Genomic DNA, 21,884 nt, shown 5'->3' with positions numbered 1-21,884 from the left:
GGTCACTCATTACTGGATCAGCTGCTGCATGAAACAGACACTGGCGCTGTCCGAAGAAGACCTTTGACCGGCACTTTTATAATTTTGTCGGAAGATTTAAACTTTAATACACGTTGACTGGCGAGAAACTCTGCCCGGTTCCCTCGGCCCCCACCGCGGAGAATAAACAGAAGGGCAACCATGACAACCATGCTTCTTCGCTGCTTTTGTGGAGGAAGTTACAGCGCCACGTACAGGCTCCTGCATATGTACTGCAGCTTCTCCAGCGGTTGGAGCTAAACGGAGCTGTCTCGTGAGGGCAGACACTATCCGGATGACTATTGCGTGTGGACGGAAGCTTGTTTGCGATTGCGTTTGCGTTAATCCTATGCGTTTAGCCGTTTTCGTCCTCGTGTGGCCGGGGCATTAAGGAGCCTCAACAAAGTGGGACAACTAATTGTGTCACTTCCAAACAATTTTAATGAGACTGTCTCCTGGTTAGAAAAAGGTAAATAGAAAAATAAAAAGAGCATTTTGGCATGTCTACTTTAACACCTTAGACTTAATATGAAGGTGGTAATTAGGGGGAGAAAAAGGGACCATACAGTATGCACTCCTTATTTTCCTCTGGCTGCAGCAGTGTTTGAAGTAGAGGTAACACCTTTCTGAGGGATTGTGTAATTAGGATTATGACTTTGTAAAAGGTTGTGAAGTGACTCTTAACAAAACACCGGCACCTGGTGACGCCACGGCCCATTGGATGCCGCTAAGCCACACCGCCTCAAATACAACAAATGCTTTTACTCCTCCATGAAGGGAGAACAACATGTAATGAGCCTAATGTATTCCTGCAGCAGGGGCGCAAATGATTCAGGCGATTTGGGAAATGGTGAAATGAATAGGCATGTGAAATGTTCCATATCCACGTCAACGTCCAAAAAAGATTAGACGTTTAATCTTCTCCTCACTCAGAATGACAGGGGAAAAAGTAGCTGCAGGAAGTGCTGAAAAGATATCGACAGTTTCTGTTTTCACGGCAGTCGGTCAACGCGGCCTCATGAAAGCTTCACAGCAGTCGGTGTGTCGCTGTTGATTTAACGGCCACGCTTTTACCAATTCCTCACAACTAAAGAGGAGCGCCAATCAATTACAATTACGCTCGTGCAGCTCTGCTATCCTGGGGAAGAAAGTCAATATTTTCATGTTGAAGTGTGTGCATGAGAGGAAATGGATGTGCTGCTGCACCTGTGAGAGGTGAGGATGACGGAGCGTCCCTCCTTGATGACGCTCAGGATGCAGTCCCACAGGAAGCGCCGGGCCTTAGGGTCCATGCCTGTGGTGGGCTCGTCCTAAAGGAAAACACCATTTATTTATACCACTAACAGCAATAATCTACTGTGAACAATTCATTGTTGACATTCAGATGTAATGTTTTTAAATATTTATTGATAAATAAATGAACAAATAAGAAAATAAACAAACCAACATAAATAAATGAAAATAAGTGAATCCCAAAAAAAATGAATAAGTTATAAAAAATTAAATGACAAAATTAAAATTAAACATTATATAAGAAAGATATATAATAAATGTCTTAGAAATACTCAAATTTGGGCCCGGCCAAAAAAAGTATTTCTATTGTAGGTTCATAGTTTAAACATTTCTTAATGTTTATAACTTTTAATATTGTTCATACTGTAATGTGTCATATTTATATACTTATATTATACCTCTACATTACACAGCAACTTAATTCTTCTCATGCACTACTGGTTGGTATGCTAACTGCATTTTCCCAGATGTTTCTACAATGCAATGACAATAATGTAAAATCAAAGAAATTCAAGTTTATAATAACAAGCAATCATTCAACATTTAGCAATTACCATGGGGTATCTGGACGGACTGAAAAAAGATAATGAAGAAAAGGAAATGTTTCAAAGAGTTCAATCTGTCTAATAGAGGCTTCTGCTGACGATGTTCTGTAGGACTGCTTGTTTGTTAATATAGAGGGAAATACACACACTCTCACATACAGAGAGACACACACACTCTCTCCTCAGGGTTGGTCTGTCTGTACATGATTACAGACTGTCAGTACTCGCTCCATCGTCTGCTTCCAGGCCTCACTGCACATCCTACAGGGTATCTACATGTTTGCCCAGTGTGTGTGTCTGTGTGTGTGAGACACAATACGGAGAGTGACACACATGAACCCCCCCGCCTCAGAGAGAGGAAACAGAAGAGGGTCTGGACGTGTGCAGAGCCAGGAAACGAACATGGAGGGAGAGATTATTCTGGATTATTATTTATTTATTATGCATTCATTATTACATGCAGAAAATTATAATCAGCATCTAATGCATTGCTTTAAATTATGCTAATGAATGGTTTTCGTTTTGTATGAAGTGAGATGAGATATGTATTTAATCAAAAAACATCTTAATAATCGTAATGAAATGTATACTTTGCTCAGTGTGATCATTTGAGTTTGTCCCTCATAATAACACAGACAACTCCCTAATTCCCATTTAAGTAGTTCATTAAACCATGTGATGCATTTAATGCTGAGTCATGCCTCCATTAATCTTCCATTAGTGAGGAATGGGCTTACTTTTAAGTCCTGATGAATAGAAATATAATAACTGATTAAGGGGAATTTAAAAAGTGCACACTTCCAATTGGTTCTCTCTAGAGAAAATACAATTCAATCATGACCAGAGCTTGAAATAAAACACCTTTTCATCCACATGTTATGCACAATTCAATAGGGGACTCAGTATTCCTGCAGTGATCCAAAACTTGTTTTTCTACTCATTTTGGAATTTGAGCCTGTGTGCTTGTTCAGAGAAACAACACTGTAATCCAAACATCCGCACGCATCAATATTGATTTAAAGCATTACACTGCTGAGTCTTATAATGGAACAGCAGCGCATCATTTCCAACCACACACAGACATTTACACAGCGCCTCTCACCAGGAAGACGACAGGAGGGCAGCCGATGAGCGCGATGGCGGTGGACAGTTTGCGTTTGTTCCCGCCGCTGTACGTCCCTGCAGACTTGTTGGAGTATTTCACCAGCCCCAGCTTCTGCACCCCCCACTCTGCCACCTTTAGAGAACATATAAAGTGAAAAGAGTTCAAATAAACCACAATATCCCATTTTACATGATGTGTGAAGTTCTGAATGTCTACTGTAACAATGAGAGGCTTTCCTTTTGAACCTTTGTGCATCATTCAGGACAGTTAACATCTGACAGTTAGCTTAAACATGTGCTAGATCTTTTAAGTACAACAATACAGTTTTTATATTTGTTGTGTTGGTCCGAGATGAAGATGTGTAGACTGCCTGCTGTCCATGTTAGGGAGTTACAAATGCAGCCTGTGGCATGTGCAATATGCAAATAACAATTCACAAAAGGCTCCATTTGCATCCAGAATTGTTGCCCAAAAAAGGCACATCACAGGGGCCCCAGCCACAAGAGGAAGTGGATCCCTGTGCTGTGAAGATATCAAAGCTCTGGCTCCGGTCTGAGGGCCCCCCAGCCTCTTCCTCGTTTCATCTCCTCTCTGCAGAGCGTGCACAGGGCCTCAGTAGCAGAACAGTGAATAATGCAGAGTGACCCTCAGCTGCTGCTCTGCACCAGCGGACAGCTGCATTATGTAAGGCTGCTCGCTCTGAGGTCATCCATCACCTCCACATCACCCTGCATAAGTACACTTCAAGTATTCTTATAGTGAAAATATAACTGATATGTGCCTCCTCAATGCTAAGTGCCTCACAGCTTTGGCTAGAAAAAAAAACATTTAACATATTGAAGATTTAGAACATGGGAGGGTATGTATAAGAGCTTCACAACTCATTTACATTGGCTATTTATTTACCTTTGCGACCTCTTTCTCTGGGACTCCTCGTAACCGGGCGTAAAGCTCCAGGTGCTCGCGCCCCGTCAGCAGCTCGTCGATGGCGTCAAACTGAGGACAGTATCCCAGGTTCTGATGCACGTCCCTCATCTCCGTCCGGATGCTGTAGGACAGATTACATGTTTATTTTAACACCAACATGCGTCATCTAGAGGAAAGTAAAATAACAGCGTGTTAGGATCATAGAAGGTGAAATAATAAAGAGAGTAAAGTGCCTGTGCAGGGGTTTACAGAATCGGCTTATTTCAGTTAGCATCTGGGATCTGAAGAGACGCTTTGAGCAATAAAGCATAATAGTGATTTGGATGAGGTGTTCATGATGGAGGACATCTCAATGCTCGTACTACTGCTCGTCCTCAGTAACATACACATTGTGTCTGTGATGAGAGGAGAACACCTTGTCATCTTTAACCTATAAGAGCCTAATATGTCTTTGTACAGACATGCACCTTTCCACATCCTGCAATAATGCACCCCCCCTCTGCAGGCAAATGTTACCGCTGATTTACCTTCTTCGTTTTAAAGTTGCCCTGTTACACTTAGACATATTTATGTTCCCAAAATGGTAATTTCCAGGAGAGATATAGAGTCTGAGAGCTGAATGTGATTTGAACTAGGCCGCAGAAAACCGCCATCTCTACTTGTGCTACGACATCTAACTTGGCTTATATTAAGAAGAATCAGCAGACAGAGGTATTTGTTTGCCTAACATTGATAGCATGTCAAATGTGCTCAACATCCCGGCAGCGGTACAAGCAGAGAAGGGACTCTTCCTCAGCTGAAATGTGATTTATCAAGAATCAATAATTGCAGATAATTGGGGTTTGTTCTGGTACCTTCTTCATATGTAGCGTGTGGACATGACACATGCATCTTCTTCTCTGACAATGGAACACAACGGGCATCTTCCACAAACTGACCTATTCCTCAAAGAATTGTTTTTGTTGTAAATGTGTTCATGCCTATTTAAGTCGTTTTAAAATCCATTTCTTCTACAACGAGTCGATGCTGCTGTTTCTGAAGCATTATAACAGAGCTGCAGATGTACCTCCTCTTCTTCTCTGCTGCCCATAACTCCTCTTCCAATACACAGAACACATAACTCTTTTCAGGTGCTGTTTCCTCTGAAGGCTTCTGGGATTCCTCTCTGATCCTCACCTTTATAAACATTAGCAGTTCTGTGTTAGACCTCACTCAATAACCACATGTAGAAATGAACAAATGAAGCGTTAGCGACCAACATCCACCGCCGCAGCGCGCAGAGTGTGGAGGAGGTTTGTTCCTAAAAATAAAGGAGAGAAAGCCAAAAGCTCAGGTGTTTCTTTTTGGCATGTACAGACGTTTCCTCTGACTGATTCTGTAAGGCAGAGACAAAAACAGCACAGTGCAGTGCGAGGATGTGAAAAGGAATGAAATATGTGAGGAACAGAATATCACAGCGAGGAGACAACATGAGAGGAGCACAGTTGAAAAGTGGGCAGGAAAAAAACTCAACCTGAGGGAGGAATAGAATGCTGAATGCAAGCTAAAAACAGCTGATCTCCTTCTCCATGTTGGGTGGCTAATCATGACTAGTTTCTCCACTCTTAGGGACTCATCCTCACCTGTACCCGTTTAGGAAAGCCTCCCCTCCGGAGACGGGGATGTCTCCTGTCAGCATCTTGAAGGTGGTGGTCTTCCCGGCCCCGTTGATTCCCAGCAAGCCGAAACACTGCCGGAGAAACGGGAAGGCCTCCGTTAGAATCTCAGCAGGCGCTAATGCCGTGTGACATTTCAAATATGATGTTTTCCTTCCTTTCAAAACCCCAATAATGAAGTTTATCCAGTGTACATGTTTGTTCCCAGCGTGCAGTATAAGTGAAACTACGGTTTGTATGCATGACTCTGTGTTTAGCAAAAATAACAAATACAACAACACACACTGAATCAACAAAACAGCCACACAGGGACAAACAGAGTAAAAGCCCACAGCGCTTCTTCTCTACAAACTCAACTGAGGATGATTTTACTTCCTCTCTGCATCATGTGACCCTCCTCGTGAATACTTGATTCCTGTCACTCACTGGTCCCTGCTTATTTGTGACCTGTGCTTGTGCATGCTTGGCAGAGGGCTGGTCTTGATGTAAATAATGCATGCAGCAGATGCAGTGTGTGATCAGTGAATCTCAATCTTCCTCTGGCATTTACGTTTGGTTTACACTGACGCTGAGCACACAGAGGCCGGCAGGACGGATCCCAGCGCAGAGACCAAGAGCACGACCGCTGTCAGCATCTCACACCGTGTTTACATCAAGACCCAGCAACAGTGTGTGGGGTAAAATATCTTATAATGAGAGAGGAGGCTTCACACTGATAGGCCATCCATTTACACACATGTTGTTTAACACGATGCCAGTGAGAAAACTGTACACTTTTCAAGTCTCTTACTTTTTAAAATTAGATTAGGTAAAACGTTTTGCACGTGAAAAACAACATTTGTCAGAATAATATAAGAGTTAATACATTTTGAAACAAGGGGAAAATTATTTAAAAATATATATGCATCTCAAAGAGTTCTCTCACTTGTGTATGCGACATTAACAAAAGTGTAGTGTGTTCTATAGAATTAGAGTGGATAAAGGAATGAAAAATAGTGTTGAAAGACTATGAGGAAGTGCTTTAGTGCCTCTTGTGGCTGTGATGATTATTACAACAACACACGACATTTTTTCACCAGCAACACATTTAGTTATAACCTGCTTTCAACCGTTTTATGTCATAAACACAGGAGAAGAATGATTTATATCAGACTTCTCCTGACTTCAGTTCCTAAGTTAATGTTTAGTAAAAGTTGACTTTGCCGTATTTGGTTGATGTTGTTTCTCAGTGGTAATTGGCATATTTCTGAGCTTCTCAGACTCTGCAGCATAGTGTCAGAAGGAGGTGATAAGGGGCTCAGTGTTGCAGCTAATGCCTCCTCTCTGCAGGCTCTGGGAGAGACTCTGAATCCACTCAGGAAAAGGCAAAGGCCAACATTTAAATATTAGAGGAATAACTGCAAACTGTAATCAAAGAGAACCTCTGCTCTCGTCTGTCAATATTGTGTAAATGTTATCATTAATATTCATTTGGTTTATTTGTTTAGTCAATTAATATCTGCATTTTATTTCACAGACAAAGAGAATGGAATAGTTTTTACGAAGTCTCTGGAATTTTACATAGAGTGTTGTAACATGGTCAAACAGAGTGTGAGCTTGAGAATGTGTGTGTGTGTGTGTGTGTGTGTGTGTGTGTGTGTGCAAGGGTGCCGGAAGCGGGGGGGCCAGGGGGCCATTGGCCCCCCCACTTTACGGCCCTGCCCCACATTTTCGCAGCAGCGGATGCCGCGGAACACTGTACACATCCCGTTTCAATAATTCCCCTCTACTCTAAAGTCGCATCTAAAAAGAACGCCATCTGATCTAGCTGTGTATATTTTGTTATTTTTGATTGTTATATTCAATCTCAGTAGCTACAGGCATTTTTGAAGCTTGTAAAGGGAAGAACACAGCTTGCCTCTCACTCGCCACTCTGCTCTTCCACAGTGCCGCTTCCCCTCCCTCCGCTGACATTATGAATGTAAGGCATAGTAATCATAGATAACACCGCAGGGTCCGTTACAGTTTGTTTTCATCTGATTTCAAATAAACAAAGTCTTGGCTTTCAGAATATTAAACTAGTTTCGGCAAATTCAGATGATAAATACAGCTTTGAAGCTTAACGGCATAATTACAAGCGGAGAACGGAGTAACTTGACGTCACAGCAAGCATAACAACAGCCGGTGTTTCTCCTGAGAGTTTTCCCCGGGAAACAAACGCAAAAATACACAAACACACACACACGTATACACGCACACACCCGCGAGCTTCCCCCAGACCAGTAATCCAAACGAAAATATCTTCCCTCCGTACTACTTTGATCATTTGCTCCGCTAATAATCAATCAGATCGATCCAGAGAAGAGGAAACTTTAAAGGCCTTTTTCTCAAAATGATGACTCGGTGACAGTCATTATATAATGTGACATATTTTGCTTAATATAGTAGCCTACAAAAACAATCCTGATATCATTAGAAAGCTAGGAATCTCCTCTTTCCAACAGTGTATACAACTAATGTGTCTTCGGATCAATGCGACTGATTTCGATGGAGCAGGTCACTTTGCATTAGGTAAAATACAGCAGGCAGACATAACAGGAAGAATATGTACATTTGAATCCAACCAAATAGGACATTGTCACACCATTCAAATGTATCCATGTACATTACAACCAATAACAAAGCTTAGATGTGTTTATTTGTTACGTTGTTTACGTTATGTGTTACGTTGTTCAGTGTGTGTCAGCCGTTAACCTAGATAGATAAACTTGCAAACATGTCAGAAGAACCGGCGCATAAGAAAACAAAATACAGTCAAACTAAGCTGAAATTCAACAACTTGAATGTCACATCCCTGACATCCACACTCTGGAGCCTGGTCCTTCAACCAGAGAACCAGCGCAGCCAGATGAACCAGCAGCAGCTCTGCGGCCGCAGAGGCTGTCAAAACCGCCGCCGCCGGCATCGTTGAACCGAAACAGGCTGGTTCCGACTGCATGGAGGTTTGTTGTCGGGACATTGTGACGGGCAAATAAAAGCTTATTTGGGCAAAGAGAAAGGTACTTCAATGCAGAATGGTACAAAAACAGAGAGTGGTTAATTATTTGCAAAACCACTAAACGAGCCTTCTGTGAAATATGCAGGTGTGCTGCTGTCAAACGGCTTGTAACTTTCTCCAAATGTGGAGATGACAGCTTTGTAAATACCGAGTTAATAACTGGAACTTTTCACAGAGCTTACTTCAGTCAAACACCAGTCAACATTCAGCTTGTCAAACAAGAGCGTAGCAGGAAAAAAGAAGAGATGGAATGAGCAACTGCGCTGTCATATGTGTGGCTAGTTTAATTTACAGGAAAGGAGTGAGCAGAGGGTTGAGTTGTCCATTCTTGTTCTGTTTTCTCTGACTATCTTCCTCCTGAAGACCCTCTCAGACTTTCATTAGCTCGCGCTACTAAAGAGACACGTTACCATGGAAACCAAACAATGGTGTAGCTGTATTGAAGTCCGAGTGGAAACAGTAACATTTGGTGCGTTATGTTAGAATGAAACAAATCAGATTTAGTCAGAAATCGGGAGAAATGCGGGATAAATATGACCCCGGGAGGGAAAATGGGAGTCTCCCGCGAAAAGGAGGGTTGGCAAGTAGGGCGGACTGGGACTACAAATCAGCCCGGGACGGACTGGGACTAATCAGCCCGGGACTCTCGACCGGCCCACTTCGGTACCGCCGGCCCACCGCGGTACTGCAAGTAAATACCGCTAGTAAATTGTCGACGGGGGGGTAGACAATTTACTAGCGGTAGACATTAAGGGTAAATAATGTCTACCTCTGGGCCGGTGGACTTGTATTATCACTGGCCCCACCATTGTAACCACTGGCCCGGAGCATTCGTCCAAAAAAAAATCGACTAATAATGAAGAAAATTAAAACATTTGTTGCAATAGTAATTTATGCACTAACTAGCCTACATTACTACTTGTACTACAACATTTTCAGTTCTTCCTCATTTTCCTCAATTGTTCATATTTGGTTTATTAAAATAATGATATTGTGGTCATTGTTAAAAAATGTCTGCTATTATTATGAGTAGCCTATTATTATTTGTATAATGCACTTTCTGCCTTCCTGTCATTAGGAGTTAGACATGTAATGGCTATGTAATTGATTTGATTAGAACCTTGATTATCCTAAACTGCTGGGACATTTTGCCAATACCTTTATATTGTCTACTCTTCACTTACTTGTCAGCATAGGTCGGCATTGATGTACAGAGCCGACAGAAGACCTTGTTTATATTGGCATCATATTGAGAGGTGCAGCCAGTGACGCGTCATAAAACCAGGAAGTAAGCTACTGGTTCCCTCGACAAGGGTTTTGGAAAATAGCTGGAAATAAGGTCTGTGGAAAACAAACCTGTTTGATAAATGCACGTTTTGTTCAGCCGGATAATCTCCACATGTCTACCCTACTTTTATAATTTTCGAATCATAAATCTAATCGATAGATTATAAAAGGGTTTTAGGACGCGTCACTGCAGCCAACTCCATCGATCAAGCTGGCTGAAACTTTCTCTCCCTCTTCTTCTCATACTCCCTGTCACTCTCCTTTAACTCCTCCGGTGACTTTCTTTGATTGGAAGATTGTTTTTTTGTCCGGCGCTTGGCCGGTTACCGCTGGTATTAAAAACATTTGGCGAATGGTTAGGTGGCGCGATAGTCTGTAGTGAAGGAGCGCGCTCCCGCTCACGGGAGCCTGCTCCCGCTGCGCTCCGCAGCAAACAGCTGTTTGCTTTTCACCCAACAACAACAACCGACTCACGGAAGGCTATGTTGTAGCGTTAATAAACGAAACAATTTAACTAAATTGCTAGTCAAAATACCACAGGACATTTTTAAAGCAATATTTTTAGTGGCCCGAGCGGGCAAGTGGAAAGTACGTTACGCTGGCCCGGGGTGTCTAAATAGTGCTTCCGGGCCAGCGGGCCATTTAATGTCGAGCCCGGCCGGCCCACATCGTCCGACCGGCCCACTTCAGTACCGGCCCACACGCACTTTTTGCCCCCCCCCCACTTCTGAAATGAATCCGGCGCCGCTGTGTGTGTGTGTGTGTGTGTGTGTGTGTGTGTGTGTGTGTGTGTGTGTGTGTCCTCCCACAGCATTTGGCTCACCTCTGCAGCAGGTACTCCCACACAGAGCCGATCCACAGCGGGGGTGCTCCTCCGAGAATACACCTGCAGGGAGGAGGAGATTAAATGTATCAACCAGCCAGAGAGAGAACGGGAGGAGGAGGAGGAGGAGGAGGAGGAGGAGGAGGAAGAGGAGGAGGAAGAGGAGGAGGAAGAGGAGGAGGAAGAGCAGGCAGAGAAACAGAGAGGAGAGTAGGATGAAATATGACGGGAGGAAGGAGCAGGTGGGAAGAGAAGCAGGGAGGCAGAGAAAGTGATGGCGGAGACATTAACAAGAAGAGATCATTTGCAACATTTAGAGGGAGCCAGATGGGAAACGGTTGTAAACAAAAAACGAGACAATTGCACAGGAAGTGAACATTAGCATGAGGAGAGCTGTCAGCACTACAATACCTTCAATAACAAGCACACATTCTACTTTTATCTAATGTCCCCAGTGTTAATAAACATGGAGGGCTTCAGATAGAAAGCATGATGTCCCTACGGTGGCCGACAGGTGCAAACGCGCTAAATCTTTACAAAACGCTCAGTTCTGTCCTTGGTTTTAACATAACAAATCTAAACCAAGGACAGCAGCACTGAGCTTTTCTTATTACGTTTCAGATGAGTGCTGTGAGTCACTGAATGTTCGTCAAACCAAAAAAAGTGACGGCACATGTTTCTCAGTGGAAGAAGCCGCATTGCTTCCAGGGAAATGTGAATCTTAGAGTGCTGCTGCAGCCTGACAAACAATGACACAGCATTTATTTCCACAGTCGGAACATCAAAGCAGAGATCCATGTCTCTCTCAGAGCCATCTGGCATCAACCTGGATCACACAAACTGCTCTTAGCCAAATCAGAGCAGCACGGAGGAGGCAATCAAATGATAACTCCCCTCAGTCTGCAGCAGCTGTCACATCAGCATATCATCACAGCAGACAGCTGAGAGGTATACACTCAAACGCTCAGGTAGCAAACAGTGACTCGGCTTTATTTGCACTCATGACTCAGCAGTACGAGGTGAAGAAACTCGGCGACAAGTTCCAACATTTCACGGCATTTAACAACGGTAATTGTGCAAAAGTGGTTTAACTAATAATATATGTTAATGCAATACAAAGTGATAATTAAAGTGTCTATGTTTACTCGCATTGTTTTAATTTTTTTTGTTGCCAAAACCATTTATATCATACAATGTGCTGTAGCTTTAATCATTTTATTTTGTAATTTATACCTGTTTTATTCTATATTAACTCTTTTTATATGCATGCTGTTTGCATTTTGACGTCTGATTTAAAAAAAAGTATATAAAAGTAATTTTTGTTATGTGTTTCTTTTGCACTTGACTTTTTGTCTTATTATATTATAACTTGCTTTAATTTTCTATTCGCTTTTTTATTTTGACATGCAAGACATTTAAGATATTACCTTGTGTTTTGAGAAACCGAACAACATTTTTTCCGATATCTGAATTTGTAAAGAACAAACCATTTAATACATTTTTATTTGCTACACTTTGAGATGAAGTGCAACTCTTCCCTCATTAGTCTGAAGTCAAACGGCTGTCAGAGCTTCTATAAAACTTCCTGTGTGTGTGAGTGAGTGACGGGAAGGTTAAAGTGACAGCCCCGGGCCCTGCAGACGGACACACTCCCATCACCGCCTCCATCGATTACACAGCGCTCGCTAATTCAGCAGCTAAGAGGTGAGCGGCTGCAGGGAGAGGAAGAGGAGGAGCGGGACGATGACACATGATTGATGGCCTGTCGATCGCTCCAGAGCCATGCTCAGATTTATGTCAGTAGCGCACCCATTGATCAATCTGCTATCTCCACCCAAATGGATGGGCCACAGCTGTGGGGTGAGGAATCCTGATGTGTGTGTGTGTGTGTCGCATCTTAGGGGGAAAAAAACGTAAGATGTGTGTGAAGCAGCATCAAAGCTAATCCAATATCTCTACAGCTGTGGAGGTGAAGGGAAGTTTACACCACTTTATAAATTACAGTCAGTGAGGAGAAGAAGAGGAATGGAGGCGAGAAGATCATCCAGCTGCTGCCCACGGGGAGCAACATCTGCCCACTGAGGAAGCACTACAGTAATGTCTGCAGCTCCTCTTCACCTGCTACAAGAGGAGCAGAGACCTCTAATCTCCCAGAATGCACTCTGTTTGTTCTCACGCTCACTGCTGATGGTTGTGAAGGTTCACAGCTGCACCACGTCTGAACTCAATAATGCATGTGCAACAGGGAGAAACTCCAGCTGCCCACACACACAAAACTACAGAATAAATAAGGCCTGAGCAGAGGGAAAATAATTGCAAGAAAGGAAATTTAGAAAGAGTTATTGGTTAAGGATATGCATACAGAGGTCACTGTCCTGAAGCAATGTATCCACCTCTGATGACAAAGAGTGGACTGAATAACAAAGACTCTTTTTCAAATGACGCAGCAGTTTACCTTGGTGAGGTCACAGATCCTCAGCAGGTCGCTCTGCGCTCCGCCGCCGTGCACACGCTCTCGTTCCCGCGCCACGTCGACGTCCTCCTTCTCCTCCCCTGATAAAGACTTCCCTGAAACCAGCCTGACACCGAGAGGGGAAGAAGGAGTCCGCGTGGTTTACTGAACACCCCATCATTAAAATGAACATGAACCCACCGCACAAATTATCCCGGTCAAAGATTAAACTCAGTGAAACTATCGCAACCATTTTTCATAAATAGGACCAGCCACAGTTTCCATAGCAACCTGACTTTTAGAGCAAGTAAACAGAGAAATAAATAAATGGGGAGTATTTGACAAACTGATATTTTATACAAATAAATCAATATTACATGACTAATGTGGAAAATAGAGGGGGAAGGTTCCTCTGACTGAAACAAATACTGACGCAAATAACGATTATATTCATTTAGCAATAATTTGGAGATTCTTTTCTATTTTACATTTGTATAAAATGTGAGAAAATATTGACGAAAGTCCATCCCAGTTTCTCAAAGTCCAAAGGGAGCAGACTGGTCTGAAATTCTGGTCTGAAACTCTTGGAAAACAAGATTTCAAACAGTAATAAACCTATTTTTCTTTTTTATGAAAGTTTTGAGTTCTTGACTGTGGACATATTTGTTTACCGGGGCTTGCAGAAGAACTTGTACTGGATGAGGATGGTGACGGTGAACATGACGGCTCCCTGGATGGACATGGCGCACAGATTCTTCCCCACCATGTCCCAACTGAGTGGGTCCTGGAAACGGTCCTCTCCTGAAAAAACAAACACAAAAGAGTGTGAATAATGAAAAGCATTAGCGCTGTGTGTCATTTCCATTTAAAGTCCAGCCCAGCACACTCAGAGTGTTTCAGCAGAGACATTGCCACTTCCAGATGCGTGTTGCCTTTCATAAGCAGCCAGAGACGTCTCAGTGAAAAGTTGTGAATGTGTCAGCTCTTTGAAGTGTTCCCGAGACATTTTCACCAGTGAAAGCCAGCAGTTTAAAATGCCACTTAGCCTTAAAAATAAAATATAAAGAAGAGCTGTCACCTATGTGATGTGAGGAGCTCACTGATATCCTGTAATTTTCACGTCTCAGCTCTAATCATTGTCCTCCCTCTCAGACTCTCCACCCTGGAGCTCGAGGGGCAGAGTAAGTCGACGGGAAAAGCGCTTTCACTCTCATTCTCCGGTAAATAGCCCTCTCCACACATCAGCCTTTCAGGCGTGATTGCTTTTCTCTTCCTGCTCTCCAACACCACTGAACAATCATTCCTCAAGCCACTATTTCCTGCTCCATCTCTCCACACATAAGCCTCCTCTCCCATCGGCCACTTTGCCTCTCGATGGCCCTCTTCTCACGCATGAAGCCCCACAGGAGGAGTCACCGTTCAAATATGTCTCCTGCTGGTGTTTGGCATCTTAAATAAGAATAATAGTGTCACTTTAATGTAAATGGAGGTTATACATACATGTTTTAATATACCGGTAAGAGGTATACATTTGTTTTTGGAGAGAGGAGAATGCTTTTACTACTTTTTATATTGAGGGTAAACTGTGGACGTTATTTAGACGCCGTGTGAGGACTTAGTAGCAAGAGAAGGGAAGTAACAGATACAATAGAAACTTTATAATAAAGAGGGTTGGTCTAATTTATTACGTAATTTGTTTAGTTTGTGGCTAATTGGTGTGTTTCAATGTCATAATTGTGATTGTTCCCCTGCATGCACACGATCATATGATGGGCTTTTCTGACAATGTTTACACACTATTATGCTGATGTACAATAAGAAGAAAGAAACACAGCAATGCTTTTGGATCCTTTGACGGTTAGCAAGTAAACACTGATGCAAAGAATAGCATTTTTTCTTTACATAGATCAAATTGCATATCTCTTCATGAAGGACGACGTGGATAATTGCATGTTTTGGCTCATGCATGTATAATTATTGTTTTTGAGATGGTTTCTCTCACCGAAGCTGCTGAAGAGCGTGGCCATGGCCTGGTTCTTGGCCATGTCGATGAGCCCCCTCCCCAGACAGAAGTGAGGGAAGATGAGCAGCACCTGCTTCACGATGTCGTTGATGCGGGACACATTCTGAAAGGGGTAAAACACACAACAAGACACAGATTAGATGCAGGTATGAGCTTTACATATTCACAGGGGCTGGGAATTATCACAAACAATGTGTTGAGCCAGCGGCGTGAAGGCGTGGTGCAGCGTGGGTAATTAAACATGCTGCACTTCAACTGCAAGCTGCACTGAGGACGCACAGCTCAGGAGTCCATCCACCTTGCTTTGCTGGAGTTTGCTTCATGTTAACGTGATCAGTGAGGGGGCACACAGTGAGGAGGGTGAGCAGATGTTAGCAAGGAGATGAAGGAGACACCTACATATGTGTGTGTGTGTGTGTTAGGAACAAAGACACAGATACACAAAAACACAAAGCCGGAGCATGTTGTTGTAAAAAATCTTATCTCAGCAGGACGTTTCCCGACTACTACTCCCCACATTTTGATCTTTCCTCCCCCCTGAGGACCAGATGCAATGGCAGCCCAGTAAAGCACAACATATATAATGAATCAAATGTTCTGGGCTATACATCTGCTCAGAAAAGGAAGTACAGAATATCAGGGAAGAAGGGAAATGCAGAAGACAAAATATAACTTGGTTTGGCGCGGCATGACGCCGAAAAGCAGCTTCATGCATTATGCAAACTGCTTCATTGCAGCATCGTCTTCAAAGCTGCTGCAAACATGGAGGAAGAGTAAATTCATCATTTCTGTTTTTGGGCAAGTTGAGCACAGAAGAGGCGGAGGCATTATTTTTCTTTAAAGCTGTGTTCAAATTTCCACATATACTTCTGTTGTTGTGGCAGGATTTATTTATGATGCGTGAATCTGTGATTTCTGCAGCTTTCAGTGGAGCATGAAGCATTAAAAACAATCGTAATGACACATTTAAAGATATCTTTTCACTAGATATCCGTCTGCTTGTCAAGTGGTCGGTTTAACATTTTGAAAGAAGTGCTTATTTTATAGAAAAGTGTCAGATGAGACGATTGAAATAACTTAAACCATGAAGTCAGAGAAAAAAGCTGCTTAGCTTAGCATAAAGGAAACATATATTTAAAATCCATCATCCTGCACAGTTCACTAATTAACAAGTTACATATCCTGTATAAGTAACTTTCTGATAGTTGCCTGTATTTACACACAAAAGTAGGTAGAACAAATAAATAAAACAGTATTTAACAGTAATGTGTTAATCCGGATAATAGCTAATGCTAAGAGGAACCTGAGGTGCATTTAGGAACATTAATTTAAATGTGTATTTCTTGAACCAGATTGTTGCATTACAGTGAGCTAGCTGGATTTATATTTAAATAGGAAAACAACCTTTCATCTAGCAGAGGGAATGTATACCTATATGACAATGGCTAACTGTACCTACTGTTTGCATTTGATGCCAGCCATATTTTTATCCTGTGGTTTTGAGCCGATGTGCAATGCATATTCAAATAGACACACTCAGGTCTTTGGATATGTTGAAGGCTCCTCTGTTGTGTAACTTCAACACTGATCTCGCAGCGATAAAGACCAACAGACAGCGCTGACCTTGTCTGGGTGTGTGTCGGAACACAGTGCAAAGAGTGGGATCTAATTTGAGATGAATACGTGAAATAACACTCGTCCTCTGACTGGGTGTTCATCACGCAGATCTAAGAGCCTCTTAGGGGATGATGAAACACTGCACAATTGTCCTCCTTACGTTTGTGCTCCGCTCCCATAAATCCTTTTCAAATGCTTTTGAAGGTGGCGGAGGCTGCGAGGCGCTTATCTGACCCACATCGCCACTTGAGCTTATTCCCACAGCTCAGCTTCATTCATAATGCTGCGGATCACACACTCCATGTATGGCTAACACACACCACTTCCTGCTGATCATATCCATGTTTTACATCAATGAGCACAATGTGTCCCCTTTAAACATTCTGCTAACACAGGATGCTGGACTTTATATTGGCACTACATTTACTAAAGTAGTGTACTCTAGAGGTACTTGAGTATTTCCATTTCATGCTTCCTTAAACTTCTCTATACCAGTGACTTTTGGCGTGAGAGATCGTCAGGTGTGCCGTGGGAAATTGTCCGGTTGCTGAGTGTCTGTTCCTGCAATGTAGCTGCTGGCTAAGTAATTAAAGACTTTTCCATTGGCAGTAGGTAGCGTAATAATGACCATGTTAATGTAAGACAGCAGAGTGAAGTGATGGCCGGAGAGGTTGTGGTGACATATGGATATCCGGATATCAGCTTTGTGTTTATCTAAACAGCCCCAGGTTGCACACTGAGTGAGTATCAACACATTGAGAGACCTGTCATTAAATTGACATTATTTATCCTGTATCAGGCTTCAATGTATCATTTTGTAAAACCTTAGGACTTCCTCCATTTCTGTATATAGGAAGCCACACCTCTGCTACTGCAAGGCATGCTGGGATTGATGCCTCACAGGGGCCGAGCTTCCTCAGGGGAAACCTCGCTTCAGTCTGGAGCCAAAACTGGGTCAGCGACTCTGAGGCTGCAGCTCCACTTCCTGTCTTGGAAACACGGAGCGATGCCCACGAGAGATCTGGATTCACCCTGAGAGCTTCACTCTGCAGCGACACTGTTTAACTCACGCCACCGCTGAGGATGATGGGAGGAAGCTTTGAGGCAGGAGGATTCAGGTTATGGGGCTCCTCTTCCTGTCTGGGGCACCGTCGAAGATATTTCTGTTTCCTGGAGATAACAGCTGCACACAGACGGAGAGCTTGAGTATTTTCAGATGGATGTGGACCCCTATCAGCGGTGAAATCAAGTCAGATTATCAGAATTACAGCAGACCTCTGTCCCCGAGAGTCTGAGAGAAGCACTATCTCTGTACCTAATGCTTCGGACAAGAGCAGAAAGCCGTAAATCTGTCTCCGAGCCACATGCTGTCCATTAAATTATGAGTAATATGCTCCTCTCACAGATAAATAAAGTGAAAGCAGAGGAGAGAAAATACAAATTGGTAATGAATGTTTGTGGAAATGGAATCAGGATGCTAACGAGGAGCATTGTTAGGAGACAGGAAGCATCCCGAGCGGCGCCAGAGGAAAACATGGAGGCGGACTGGAGAGGGGTGGGTGCGGCAAGAGGACAATCCTCTTTCTGATGCACAGCGATGTGAGTGAGTGACAATGAGTCAGCAGACAAGGAGTGATCGGAAGAAAATGGCATGTTTTCAAATCAGGCAAATAACAATAAAGTCAAATTAAACTAAATATATTTGCTGCAGAAACCAAAAGTATAAGCACCTGTTTAGAGGGAGAAGACTTATTTTTTAGGAAATGTTACTTCAATTCTAATCCAAAGTAAAATGACTGACAGGCTCTCCATTTCTCATGCAGATTTCTTTTTGTGTCTTTGTCCTGTTATCCCTGGAGACTGAAGCAGTTAAAATGAACGCTCGCTGAAAGATGGATGAGGGAAAGTTCTCCGAAGACCGAACTCCCACCAAACGATTAATTATTAAAGAGAATAGGGAAAATAACTCCTTTGAAAAATCCTTGAGGATAAAGGAAAATATATTAAAAGTTAGAGAAGGTGGGTGCATACTCCTCCCACGTGCTTTCAAAACTCGTTTATCTTTCATTCAAGTCAATTACTGCTATAGCTTCCAAATACATGTTTTATTAAGAGTCTAACCCCGCTGCTTCACAGGAAACCGGGATAGAACAGTGAATTCATGCATGTTTTACCCAGAGACTGTGTATTTTAGTGTGTGTGTGTGTGTGTGTGTGTGTGTGTGTGTGTGTGCAGCTTACATCGTCATTAATGAGCTCCATGACGAAGGTGGCGATGCTGCCGTTGATCCCGATAAAGAGGTTGATGCAGGTCAGCACCACGTACGCTGTGCTGGGCACGCTGAAGATGAAGGAGGCGGGGTACATCATGGGGGTGATGGACCACCTGCAAGACACAACACACCAGAGTTAGCTACAATATCAGTCAACGTCATAAATGGCACAAAAAACATTAATTCCATTTAACTCTATGGGTTAGTGGGGTTTATCTCCCATAAATATCAGATTGAATTGGATGAGAAGATGATACACTTTGTGCACGGCTAACGTCAATCCTCGCCTATTTAACTTGCTAACTTGACCGCCTGTCATGTGACACTGAACAACCAATCACAGCCTGCAGGTATCCCTCCACTCTTTTGTAAATATCAGTTGTTGGTAAACAGTGAGGATACTTTGATGATCTATGTGCAGGGCTAATGTTCCAGGCTGCATGGCCATGTACTTACCCATACATTACGAGCAGCAGAATCAGAGCAGGAAGGTTGGGGGGGGAAACGTAGGCTTTTTGTTGGAAGCAGAGGAAGATTACGATCACTATCAAGCACGGGACGATGTAGTTACACTGTGGGGGAACAAAATAAAAACAAGCAAAGAAGAAAATATCCCGTCAGGCGCAGAGAACAGGTGTTTGCTTTTCATATTTGTACAGAATTGCATAATGAAGTCAGTGAATATCAGACACATCCTCTGCTCTCGGGACGAGAGTTCGCTTGTTCTGAACAATGATTTTTAGCAAAGAAAAACATTTTTTCAATATGCCCTCTGGCTGCTTCAAACAAACCCTGTGTTTTCCACTGGTGAATAAATGATCAGAATAGATAAAGTATATAATGAAGCATGTTTATTTATTTATCTGCGTGTGTTAATGCAGAGCGCTACAGGTTGGCTCTGAGGAACATTTGTCTCTCCCTCAGACGTTATTTATCCTCCATAATGATGATACCATTTCTTCTCCAGAGGTGTTTACTTCCATTACGCCTGAGGGGAGCTGCCAGTGAGCCTGCAGAGGGTAACCGGCAGGGGCAGCGCTGTCTATAATTACGCTCTGGCCAATAAGCGCTGCTCCGTTCACATTTCCCAGAAGCCCCCGGTGTCAGAGCGGCGTTATCAATTACAGACTGAGAGCTCTTTACATACAGCCTGAGGGAGGCTACAGTAGATGTAACACTGGGGTGAAATGAGGCCATATAAGGCTCGGGAACTTGAGTGTTTATGAGGCAAATGATCATTATATCATAATTTACCTAGATTTTATTCAGCATGTAAATAGGCCACAGCATTAATGAGAGCTTTGGAGGGATTTTCTTGTTTGTTCGTATCAGAATACTCTTTTTAAGTTATATAAAGTTATAATAAAGTTTATAAAGACATTTTAAATAAGGTAGAAACTGATTATTGCAGACAAACTTGCACAGGTGTTTCAGGATAGCAGCATTACACATACATTTGTACAGTATCCCCTTGAAACAAAATGTGTAATATTAAGGAGGACGAATTCCATCATTATAAATGTGCTTATTAAACAAATTTCACTTTGCATTGTATATGTACACTTTAGCTCAGGGGTGCCCAACCAGTCGATCGCGATCGACCGGTCGATCGCGGGGAGATTCCCAGTCGATCGCGAGATGTGTCTAAAAATAGAACAACAATATTCTGTTTTATCGTTAATGTCCTATAACATAATCTTCCTGTGCCAGAATAATGCACTTGAACGCACCAAAGCTTTGTGATTGGCCGGCGTGACCCCATGTGTCGGGGCGTGGCTGGTGAGCAGTGGGCAGTGCACTAGTTCGCTAACGTTGTCCGTGTCAACAGGAGTGACAGTCCGCACACACACAAGACCGCAATTATGGCAGAAGCAAAACATATATAATTTTCACTCCGAGTGGGAGGATGATTATTTTTGTATCTATTCCAATTCAAAGTCCATCTGTCTCATCTGCAATGCGAGCGTGGCTTTATCGAAGAAGGGTAATTTAGGAGCGGCATTTCAAAACAGTGCACAAACGCTAAGAGACGGAATTCCCTCCTCATTCTGCCCTACGCTCCCTAAAGGGGAGGGGCCTGAAAGGACCGCTAAATGCACAGCAGTCCATTTTCACCAGGCCCAACAACAAGAGCAAGGGTGCTACCAGAGCATCTTATCGTGTCAGTCACGTTCTTGCGAAACACATGAAGTCTTTCAAAGACGGCGAAGTTGTGAAAGAAGCATTCCTGGAGGTTGCGACGCGCTTTTTGGTGACACTAAAAATAACAGTAGCATTCAAAAAGGTTTTTGATATAATAAAAACTCAAGTTAGATACCGTTATTAATCAGCTGTAAGTTTGAGTTTGTTTGAACTTATTCATTATAATTATTGTACAAAATGGTATAAGAATGCAAACTTAAATTGATTATAGTCTATTATCAATTCAGGTTAAGAAACTAGTGTTGCTTGCATCCTATTTTAAAAGGCATTTCTTTTTATACTCTAATAAAATGCAACAAAAAAAGGGTTTGATTCTATTAATTTGGTCTTTTTTATTGCACTTTGGCAGCAGATTCCTGTGTAGCTTCAGATCTGAGTTGTCTTATTAGTAAGCCTAATTTATACTTTTGTAGCAACACTGTTTTTATATAATGTCAAAGAAAGGGTTCAGAGTCTTTTCTTTTTGTCCTGTGTCATATGTGGCAGCACTGTTCAATGTTTCTTGAAAACATTACCCACTGTAGTGACGTGTGAATAAACACCAACTCTGTATCAACAACACTGTTGTGTAGCTTCAGTTAAATACTTGTATGTGTGTAGATTAGAAAGAGGTAAGATAAAGGATCTG

At 42.6% G+C, this 21,884-nt stretch overlaps 1 protein-coding gene across 3 annotated transcripts in view; it reads right to left on the bottom strand.

Annotated features, from left to right (window-relative positions):
* The window catches only part of LOC117559274 (phospholipid-transporting ATPase ABCA1-like), a 135,226-nt gene that overhangs the window by 11,758 nt on the left and 101,584 nt on the right, over positions 1–21,884 (bottom strand). For all 3 annotated transcript variants that reach the window (XM_034236066.1, XM_034235991.1, XM_034236150.1), the window contains exons 38-47: positions 19,511–19,626; positions 19,023–19,167; positions 15,145–15,268; positions 13,814–13,943; positions 13,146–13,269; positions 10,691–10,753; positions 5,511–5,617; positions 3,868–4,009; positions 2,959–3,093; positions 1,225–1,328 (exon numbers count right to left, since the gene is read on the bottom strand). In XM_034236066.1, the coding sequence (XP_034091957.1) occupies positions 1,225–1,328; positions 2,959–3,093; positions 3,868–4,009; positions 5,511–5,617; positions 10,691–10,753; positions 13,146–13,269; positions 13,814–13,943; positions 15,145–15,268; positions 19,023–19,167; positions 19,511–19,626 (1,190 nt within the window). The remainder of the gene's footprint in view (positions 1–1,224; positions 1,329–2,958; positions 3,094–3,867; positions 4,010–5,510; positions 5,618–10,690; positions 10,754–13,145; positions 13,270–13,813; positions 13,944–15,144; positions 15,269–19,022; positions 19,168–19,510; positions 19,627–21,884) is intronic.

The sequence above is a fragment of the Gymnodraco acuticeps genome, unplaced genomic scaffold (genome assembly GCF_902827175.1).
Source record: "Gymnodraco acuticeps unplaced genomic scaffold, fGymAcu1.1, whole genome shotgun sequence".
In the NCBI taxonomy this organism is placed as follows: Eukaryota; Metazoa; Chordata; class Actinopteri; order Perciformes; family Bathydraconidae; genus Gymnodraco; species Gymnodraco acuticeps.
This window is presented reverse-complemented; position numbering and strand designations above follow the sequence as displayed.